We start from the raw sequence: 11,286 nt of genomic DNA on the forward strand, positions 1-11,286 counted from the left end.
AAAAATTTCATCTCGCTGTTTTTGCTTATCGGTGAATTTTGTATGCTAATAATAATGGGATACATCCAAGTATAAGAGAGCACTGTATATGAATATGTTCGTATATATACAAGGAATATTTTACATGACTAAACAGCTTACAATATTTGTGTATAACCTATCAATTCTAGTGCTTACAGCAGCTCAATATCATGGACAATACTAAGAAACCTTTCAAAATATAATCGAAATTGAACAATGTAAAAAATTGTAAAGGAAACGTAAATCTCCATCACAACCATTGCAAACTGCTTATGTTTACTCATAAGTAGCTATAAACCTATCAACCAGCTCATCCACAGCTTTTTGATCTTACTGTGATCAAAGCATAACACACATTCAAACGAGAACAACAACAACACTGGAATTTTAAAAAATCCATTTCTACACCGAATGTCTTATTTGGACTTGATTCTGGAGATCTTTTCAAATACAATACGGTAGTTAAAAAAACAACACACACACACACACACACACAAAAAACAATGGGTACCAGGTAAACTGGTTTACCAAGTCAGTACTCTTATTACAAACCAGCAACAAACTATACAATTTTTTCCCCACAATATATACATACACTTACTGTTAAAAATTCATAATGACACATGGTTATCCAGTGCAAGAAGTAAAACAGCAGATTATGGAGAACTTCTACAGGTCTGAGTCCAATTTCACAAAACTTTTCGTCCCTTTTACTCATATAACATATTGCTTTTATGGCAATATAACCTATGTAGACCTCATGTATGAAAAAAAGGTCACCAAAAATTTTATGAAAATGGCCTCAACTTGGATTATATTGATAAAGAGCCCTTCAGTGACAAAGGGCCGTCTCTTTACTGCACTTCACCTACAATCACCTATTTCAAGCACCATATTTTGCTTGCTTCTGATTGATTCATCCACACAATAGGGCAACTTCAGAGTTTCTTGCGGTGTTTGATTAAATTCTTATCGGATAAGCTTAAGTGTTGGCATCAATTTAAGGCCTGTGTGTAGTGCATGTTTACATACCAAAATAGACAGTAAAATGTATAGGAGTAATATTTTCACAACTGCATCATTACAAAACTGACAAAATCCAGGTTTACCTATATCTACCTGAAGAGTAATCACCAACTTATATAAGGCTTTTGATCATATGTCAAGGAGTTAATGAATTTATCTCTGAATGTACCAGAGGCATAGGTGCATGACTTTTGATACAATATGTTCATAAAAATAGCACAGATAAACTTGTACTAGAATTCTCTCCATTTAAATATGTATACATGTAATTTCAAAGACTATTGGTCCACAATATTTTCAACAAGAATGTACGCTTTGGGATCAAGACTGATTTAAAAATATTATACAAAAAAACAATACTAGTTCCATATCATCAATGTAATTAAACTACCAAAAACTGCTGTGCACAATTACGAAGGAAAGTGGTTCATAAGTTTGTTGAAAATTGAGATGTGAGCACTGGAGACCAAGGAAGTATCAAAAAGACAAAACATTGATAATCTCAGTCAGTGATGTATGGCCTCTTGCATGTACGTACATATACACAGAAGAACGGTCAAATGTGGTGTGGGCATTGAACATTGAAATAAACGCTGTGTATTATTTCCAGCTTGACTATATTTCAACATTACATACATCATGTGTTCAAGCATGTTTTGATTCTTAGCCCCCCCCCCCCCAAACCCCCATACCCCCCTCCAAATTGGTGCACCCACAAGTTGTATGCCCTAGTTATCCAAGGTATTGCATGTATGCCACTATAAAAGGCTGCCTGGTAATTTCTGAGCCATAACATATTAAATGGTGTTTAAATACATGTACCTCAATAGGTGATGACAAAAGGAAAACTGACAACAGTCTGTCATGTTCTACATCTACATGTACACTGGCCTGACTTCAGTGATGCATGTATTATGATGCTGAACAACACAGCAAAGGAATGAAATATTTGTCTCCTCAAACAAATTTGACCTTCAAAAATAAACCTTGTTAAGTCACAAAAACAAATCTTGGTTATGTAGCTAAACAGGAAGCTTACCCTTCTTGAAGACAGAGTATTTGAACATGACAACAAAAAATCTTGGCTAACCAGCACACAATAAGGAACAGAACCTTATGTTTTTTGATCAAACAAAAACAACTGGCCGCTGTCAACCTCAAAACCGCTGAAAGCCACTGCTGGATTTCGACCTGACTTTTCGCCTCCGATCGAGCAAAGCAATGAGGAGCAGTGAGACGACGGCCAGAAACGACCCTCCGATGATGGCACCCACAGCACCTGATCCTCCTCTCCCAGACAACTTCTGATCCAGCCACAACTGGTAGGCCGACCTTGAACAGTCCTTAAATGGCCTTGTGTCATTCTCTGGAGGAAAAAAAAAAAACAAATCAAGAATAGAAAAAGAATCAAGAATATGTCAATTACAGTAAAATCACATAGAATTTCTCAAACATTACAAAGCAGGGAGATTAGTTTGTGAAAAATTCCAGGAAATTATAGTCAATTAACTGTAAATTGATTACAGCACATGATAAAGATGTCAAATTTCCAGGCATTTTTACTGCTTTTTCAGGCTCCAAATTCTCATTTCCATGTACATCAATAAATAAACTTGTTTGATGTGTTTATTACTTACATGTACCTCATATGAGAATAAAACAATTTTACATACATAAAACAATTCTACATACATAAAACAAATTTTTCTCATTTTTAAAAGTTTTGACATTAGAATCTATTAATAGTCACTTGTTGACAGCTAAATTGAGAAATGTCAGTCCTGATTTCCCCCAAGTCTCTGCAGGCCTTCATCTTACCTGTGACTGTAACAGTCATGTAAAGGGAATTATTACAGTTCTGCTCAGATGCATAATAAAACTCCCCGGGCTCTTTCATGTCTAACTGAACCTGTCCACTCGTCATTTTGGGATGGAGTGGGGCGGCAACCATTCTGGCATCAGAGAAGTCACATGACCTGTACTGGATCTGAAATGAAGCCCCAAAATAATTAATTTTGTAACAATATTTTTCATATTTATTTACACACAAAAGACTTCTTTGTAAATGTCATTTAAATTTGATTAAAATTAAAGCTCCCATATATAGTCAACAAATTTGCATTGAAGAAGGCAAAACTGAGTTTGTAGTGCACAAAATGAAATCCGAATTTAAAATTCATAATTGGAATAAAGTGTTTAACTATTCTTGATGAGAGGTTAGAGTAAATTATTTGATTGCTGTTTAATACTCAAGAATTTTGCACTCATATACATGTAATGAGAGCCATTTTGTGTGTGTGTGCGCGGAGGGGGGGGGGGGAGGGGCAGAAACAAGTATGCGCCCCACTCTTAACCACTCAACACCTGCTTCCATGAGAGGTTAGAGGTAGACCAGACAGAAATACCCTAACTCCTCAACATTTTCACATGTGAAAGGGCAGCTTTTCAGTTTAATTTATACACCTTTTTAATCTGATTTAGGAGACACACAAATAATGCCTTCAGAAAATGATTCAATTATCTTCCAATAATTTGTCAGCAGTGTTTTAAAAGGATGTCTCTGGGAAGAACAAGACAGTTTTTGAAGAAAGGTAACTCTCCCAGGTGTGGAGATTGGCCTTACCCTATTTGGTAGCCGATAGATCGTCTCATTCTGTCCATACGTGAAGATGACAACATCCCCTACTACAACATTGAGTCCATCCAGTGGTGCGTTTTGCAAATCCCACGCAACATTGAAACGAGACTGGAAAATAAAAAAAACGCACAAGGACATTAGACCATGTCTGTTCACTGATGATTAAGGCCGCTCCATCTTTCCACAGTATGTTTAAAATGATACCAATGTAGCATTAAAGCCAAGTCATTCATACTTCTGACAAGTTATGCCAGTTAATATGCCTTTTAAAAGAAAACACAATAGATGGCACAACTTTAGTTATTTTGGAAGAGGATGGAAAGAGCCAGAGTCAATTTGTTTTGATGTGTTTGGTAACTCTATACATCAACTTTTAATTGAATTCTTATGATGCCAAGGGATATGCAATATTAAGAGAAATTAGAAATCTGATGTTGTGTCACTTGTACCGCATGACCATATGGCTAAAAGCCAAACCAATGTCTGGATGATGTCAACTGAAACACGTACATTTTCGTATTGCAGAAGTAACATGCGCCTGGTTGATAAAAATTGATAACATAGATACGCTTTCTGTTTTACAGTTGTCTTTTCTTTGAAAAAAAAAGGGTGAAATAATAAGGATGAAGATAATCTTGGCTGCTTTCCTTATTTATAAACAATTTACTTATTTATTTATTTGATTGGTGTTTTACGCCGTACTCAAGAATGCTGGCAGCCATCATTATGGTGGGTGGAAACCGGGCAGAGTCCAGGGGATACCCACGGCCATCCGCAGGTTGCTGGCAGACCTTCCCACGTACAGCCGGAGAGGAAGCCAGCATGAGCTAGACTTGAACTCACAGCGATCGCATTTATGAGAGGCTTCTGGGTCATTACACCGCGCTAGCGCACTAACCAACTGAGCCATGGATGCCCTATAAACAATTTACAAGCTAGCACTGTATGGTTTGCATGACTTAGAGGATTCCATGGAAACTAATATTTTCAATCATTTCCACTTTTGCTTAATGTTGCGTCATAATTTAACAAAGCAATCCCAGTTATCTCTTATCCTTATTGTTAAAACTTTTAAAAGTATAACATAGTGATGACCTAAAAACCAACATATAAGACACTTTACTAGTCCTTTTAATAGTCATTCCAATACCCAATACAGCTTTACTTTTCATTCATCAAAATAACAGGAATATGTTCACATAAGATCAGGAAAACTGTACAAAAGCAAATCAAGATTATAGATAATTCATTTATAGCAATTAATTTCAGTCAAATTTCTCTCTGAACTAGAGCAGTTATTTAAGGACAAAATGCTATACCAGTTTAACTAAAGACATACTACTCTACATGAACATAAATTTCATCTGTGACCAACTTGCCCATTTTTCCTGGTTCTGAGAGTTTCATGGCTTTTAGAAAAAGGTTTTGAAGTTTGCTAGAAACCTGGGATGATATTCTACTGTAAACTTGCAAGTTTCACTGCCAAAGAAATGAACTTTTCTGGGTGAAATGTTAGGTCACTTAGGGCAAGCATAGCTAATTATCTCTTTACACTGAAAAAAGATAATGAGTTTGTCACCTATATATCTTCATTTTTACTATCAGTTGCACTATTTTTTCACTGATATCATAACAATGTCTCTGCTTAGAAGGACGCATTCAGCAATGCTCACTCCAGCATCACGTCGAAGAAACCAAAACGTTTACAAAATCGATGTAGTGCAATGAAATATGTTTAAACCCTGATAACTTCTGTGGTAGTGGCACCTACCGTTTTTATACAGTGTGGCCTTTCCACACTGGGGATATCCCCGACTATGTCCCCATTAGGGTTTACACTGGTGGAGACAACAAGCTTTAGTTTCCCTTCACTCAGCAACTTCTTCATGTCAGGGGATATCTGAGGCAGGTGACCCTAGAGTGAGAGAAGACCAATAACTGGGTGAGCTTATTCTAAAAGTCATTTCTGCACATTTCAAGCTCTGAATGCTTTTTATCTACTTAATCTGCAATAGAACATCCTCCATATATTTAGCCAGAATTTGAAATCAGCCAGTTTCAGTTCCAATCTTTCTGCTATTTTACCTACACATGTCTCCCGCATGTTGATTTCATCAAAAGAGGGTGTTTCAAAGAGCCCATGGATAAACCTATGAACATCTCCTAAAATTACAACTGTAATAATTACAGATTTGTTAAACTGTAAAGTTTTAATGAAATCCACTTAGGACATATAACATGGAAAATACTGGATTTGTTAAACATTACCCTTTTTTTAAGATGAAATTTACCTGGTCTACCCTAATTCCTGAACCTTTTCGCATATGGTTAAGCAACTTTTAGTGCAATTTATGCACATATTTAATATGATTTTGGAGACAAAAATTCCAAAAACAGGGCTTTACAGAAATATATTTTTATCAGTCCGCATAGAGTAATGCCTTAAGAATATGCTTGAATAAACACCTTGCAAATATGCAAAAAGGTTGAAGAATTACAGTAATCCCAAAAAAGATTTAACTACAATTAAATCATTCTCAGAACACAAAGTATTCCTGGTTTATTTATTTATTTATTTGATTGGTGGTTTATGACGTACTCAAGAATATTTCACTTACGACAGTGATCACCATTACGGTAGGAGGAAACCGCGCAGAGCCAGGTGAAAACTCACAACCATCCGAAGGCTGCTGGCAAACCTTCCCACGTACGGCTGGAGAGGAAGCCAGCATAAGCTGGACATTCCTGATTTAAGTTTAGAGATAAGTTACACTGTGTAATATAACATTAAAAATTGAACTAAAAACATCTAAGAACACAATCTGAGAAAAACTTGATATAACTTGGATATTGACATTTCCGCCTAGGTAATGCCAAACAGGACTCAAGTTTTTGATTCAAACAGGTACTTACATTGACTTCATGTATGTGCTGATTATCAAGGCTGTTGGACTTGAATTTACTGATAGTCAGTGCAGTCTTCTGTCCCTCTGTTACTGAGGCAGATAAGGCCACTTCATGGGGATTAGAAAACTTGACCTGAATGCTGAAACCACAAAATGAAAAAGGCTGCATTACAAGACAGATTTATTCCTGATAGTTTTCTAACACTTCAACGATTGTCTCTTGCCATTTAAATCAAATGCCAATCAAATACCAGCTAGTGAGACCAATTCTGCCGCATCCGAGGACAAGGGTGAATATTAAAGCTCCAAATACTGGTAACTTTTCTGAAGTTTGGAGACAAATTTTCAAAACATCTGATGTTAATCTGAGTTAATCATTCCTTCCACATCATAATTATTTGACTGAATTAAGATCCTCTAAACACACATGATATAATGTTATACTAGAACAGCAGAAAGATCATCTGCTATTAAAGTATGTATTATATCAGATAAAACAGGATAATGTTGTAACCTGTCTGTTTTATCTGATGATACACGCGGATTTTGACAAACTTCTGGAAATCAGAATACGATATGGGATTATAATTACCTATACTGTAAGGCATTAGCCCTGTCCACATAGAACACTGCCTCTGCAGACGTGGGGACTGTCTGCAGTCCAGGGTCTGGCTTCTGGCCATGTAGGTACAGGTTCATGTGGGGACCTGGGTGATACAACTACAACATGTTACCATGGTTACAGAGCAAGAGCTACAGGTTCATGTGAGGACTTGGATATACAACAACAACAACACAAGACAATGAATGATAAAAAGTTCGGAAATATTAGATCTACCTGTAAGTTTGAATACTAAATTCACAATGACTTATTGAAGCTTTATCATTGATAGTGTCCATGACATAGCCATATCAAAATTGTTCTCTCAAATGACTTACAAAATGTCTGGGGTTTGTCACAATACCATGAACCAGGCCTTGAAATCTGAAAATTAAAGCAGACAGGCTGGATAAAAGGTTATACACTGAATCTTGGACACAGCACAGCCCATCCCAAGACCCCAACCATCTTCGCTGTTTTATGTTACTTGTTGATTGATTTCTTTATTTCATTGGTGTTTTACGCCATACTCAAGAATATTTCACTTTTACCACGGCAGCCAGAATTATGGTGGGTGGAAACTGGGCAGAGCCCGGGGGAAACCCACGACCATGCCCAGGTTGGTGGCAAACCTTCCCACACATGGCCAGAGAGGAAGCCAGCATGAGCTGGACTTGAACTCACAGCGACCCCATTGGTGAGAGACTCTTGGGTCATTACGCTGCGTTAGTGCGCTAACCAACTGAGGCACGGAGGCCCCTTATGTTACTCGTCCCACGTGTCATCCACTTCATAGTTTTGCAGCGATCTTATATCTGATCATCATCACAATCTTTAACTATTTGACCAGAGTACTGAAAAGAGGTGAAACCAAAGATGAATTTAACCCGGGGGTGGATAAGCACTTAATAAGATTTTACCATAAAAAAAATGAAAAATGCACTTTTTTACGTAAGAAATTCTTTCTGTAAAAGTAATCAGAACATGTCTAGTCTTCAGTCATTACAGTTTCAGTGGCCTGTCATATTTTAAACTTTTGCAATCTACAAAAATTTTCATTGTTCCCATTTGGCTTAATGTTATTCATCACCTCCTGCTACCGGCAAAGAAACGGGACTCTTCAAACCATGAATAGTGAGAAAACCACACATGTAAAAAGGGTGAATATATGCTGGATGAGAAAATTTATGCAAATATGGAGTGACTCACCTGTCCACTAATGAGTCTACTGTTTTCCTTGTCCCCCTCTAATTTGACGTCAATGTAAAGATGGCCTTGCCACAAATGTAGTAACAGTTCACTAGTCAACTTGTCCTAGGGAAGAATTAAAAAAAAGACGAAAAAACAAATGACTGGACAAACTTAAATACGGACACAATAAATTACAGTACATCTGGATATTATACACTTACCTAAAATCCCTTATTTTACGCAAAACTGTTCAAGTTTTCGATGACCGCGATAAATAAATAAAAAAAATCTAAAATCCTGTACATTTCTGGATATATTGGATCAAAATGTTACCATCTGATCTCTCAAATATTCAAATGTCTAAAAGCTATGAAAATAAGCGTATGTAAAGTAAGAAAAGTATGGCATTGCATTTCCTGTCAAGATCAATACATGTCAACCCTACAGTGTTTTTTAATTACCTGGACGGTATTGTTGGCATACCAGGTGAAATCTGTCACGTCCTGTATAAAGTAGTCCGTCAGCTCAAGTATCACGGGGCCAACAGATCCGTCTCGGGCAGGTCCATTCAGGGTGATGTTCTTCACTCTGTCTGAATGCTTCACAGCCAACTGCAAAGGGAGAGCACCGTGGTAAAAAAAAAAGGAACAAAACCAGACAAAGGAAACAAAAGAAAAACAAAAGAAAAACAACAAGAGGAATAAATTGTAAATGTGGGTACATTTAATCACTAATACTTTGAAACCATTAATAAATATATGTATGTACATGCAAATATAACAATGATTTGATTTTTGCTCAAATCAAAGTAGTAACAAATAAGTGTAAACTAACTGATCATTCATCTACTTACTAGAATAGAATAGGACAATGAGCCATCTTTTAGAAACTGGAAAACAGCATTGCCATTGACACCTGAAGGGCTCCTGATGACAGCCTGAAACAACGACAACAACAAAATACTGACAGTTTTACATTGTAGATGTACATCACACTAAAGTATACATCTGTACACTCCCTTAAAATTAACCGTTCATAAATCTGTCTAGCACAAATACCCTTATTTCTCAACCTTTTCATATACAAAAGAGCAACCTTGAGTGCAATTTTGGCACATTTTTAATTTGATTTTGGAGTTTTGGAATTTAAACTGCATTGGTTGAATTGGTCAACTCAAGGGCTTCACAAACAGTATGAATTTATCAGTCAAGACAGAATAGTGCCTAAAGAAAATGCTTGAATGAACATCTCACAGACACATGAAAAAGATGAAGAATTACAGTACCACTACAACAAAGTCAACAATGTACTTTTTGCTATAGCTCTCCCTCATTTCAACACAAATCACTATATCCTGGGATTCAGTATTGACAAATGTGCCCCATGAATTTCCTCACAAAGAATATATGTTGCCAAATGTTTCATGGCACTCAGATTCAGATTCTAGATGTTATTAGCAATCAGATATCATGTTGGATTTTAATATTTCACTGTTGTAAAAAATTTTCACTTATGCACACAGGCAACATTTTTTCCCCATTTTTTGAAGTAAAAATGTTTCACTTATACACACAGGCAACATTTGTTTTCCATTTTCTGAAGTCTTCGTTGATTCAACATCGTCGATCAAGAATTCTTGTTGTGGTTACCCGCACACGAGCTCAATTCTGAAGCTTTTTTGTTGCTGAATCACAAAATTCTGTTAATAAAAGCAGATGCTGCCTGGGTTTTCAGAGCTTTAAGTGCCTATTCATTCATTCTCACGCTATTATCCCAATCTGGTTTACAATTAAACCCAACACTGAATGAGTTATCTATCTACTTTTCACCCTCGATTTCACAGATGTATAAATAATAAGCCTTACAATGATTGAGAGGCAAACAATCATTCTACCAAAGACGCAAGAAACTTTATCCCCATTTCAGATCATCCATGAGGATCCAGCCATGCCTTACCCTCATTCCTTGTTCCAGAGTTCCTGACAATTCCTCCTTACCAGATTCTGTTGTCACGCTCACACGTTTGAAGAACAGAGCTGCCAAAGACAATCATGGGATTAATACTGATGTCTTCTGGTTTGCTCGGAGTTAACTCAGGTATTTCCTCCGGGCAGTTTTTCACAGACATTTCAACGATTTTAATGTTAGGGGTTAACAATGTTGCTTTCAATATTCTCCAAGCTACACTGTGATGATGTATCCATGTCATGTCTGTCCCAATGAGAACATACTTATAGTGCTGCCTCAATAAAACAGTCTGTTGAACAGGCCAGACTTTTGTCCAGCCCAGTTATAGTATACGAAGTCGACCAATCAAAAACCCTGCTGTGTGGAAGAGGCCAGACTTTTGTTCAAATCAGTTACAGTATCAAGGGTCGACCAATCGAAAACCCTGAATGTGAAGGGAGGCGGCTCCAAGATTGTCATCTCTGAAGTCTTAGACATGATCTGTGAAGACTTTATGCTATGTTATACAAGCATACCTGAACCAGGTGTTTGCTGGTTGAACACCAACACAAACACATCTCCAGCACATGTACGATTTCAACATCTTCAGTCTGATCTAGGTCAGGATTTATGAAACAAGGCTAGTACATTGTCATGCACACATTTCTTTCTTTATCTTTCAGTGCCTTGTTTGCTTGTGTTCACTCAAGGCTCTGTATTCTGATATATTCTGAGGAAAAGTGTGACCTCTACACGGATATATGTCGTACAAACACATGTATGTTTATTGTTGTCTTGTTATTACTTGTTACAATTACTGCAGGGATTCATACATGTCGATTTTAGACTCCAGTATTCGGTGGTGAGATTCAGTTAAAAATATTGGGGTAAAAAAACCCTTAAATCTACGCTTTTCTGGTACAAACACTCAAATTTTTGGATAGCAACTTGATAAA

At 36.8% G+C, this 11,286-nt stretch overlaps 1 protein-coding gene across 1 annotated transcript; it reads right to left on the minus strand.

The window, feature by feature from the left end:
- Nucleotides 1-1,763: 1,763 nt before the first annotated feature.
- Nucleotides 1,764-10,483, minus strand: LOC135469134 (uncharacterized). The gene is made up of 11 exons (XM_064747669.1): nucleotides 10,340-10,483; nucleotides 9,237-9,320; nucleotides 8,845-8,994; nucleotides 8,402-8,506; nucleotides 7,531-7,576; nucleotides 7,184-7,298; nucleotides 6,599-6,731; nucleotides 5,457-5,600; nucleotides 3,671-3,793; nucleotides 2,866-3,034; nucleotides 1,764-2,413 (listed from the first exon to the last, which is right to left on the minus strand). The coding sequence occupies exons 1-11, from the start codon at nucleotides 10,343-10,345 to the stop codon at nucleotides 2,205-2,207; spliced, it is 1,284 nt and encodes a 427-aa protein (XP_064603739.1). The 5' UTR covers nucleotides 10,346-10,483; the 3' UTR covers nucleotides 1,764-2,204.
- Nucleotides 10,484-11,286: the final 803 nt, after the last annotated feature.

The sequence above is a fragment of the Liolophura sinensis genome, chromosome 6 (genome assembly GCF_032854445.1).
Source record: "Liolophura sinensis isolate JHLJ2023 chromosome 6, CUHK_Ljap_v2, whole genome shotgun sequence".
Lineage (NCBI taxonomy): Eukaryota > Metazoa > Mollusca > Polyplacophora > Chitonida > Chitonidae > Liolophura > Liolophura sinensis.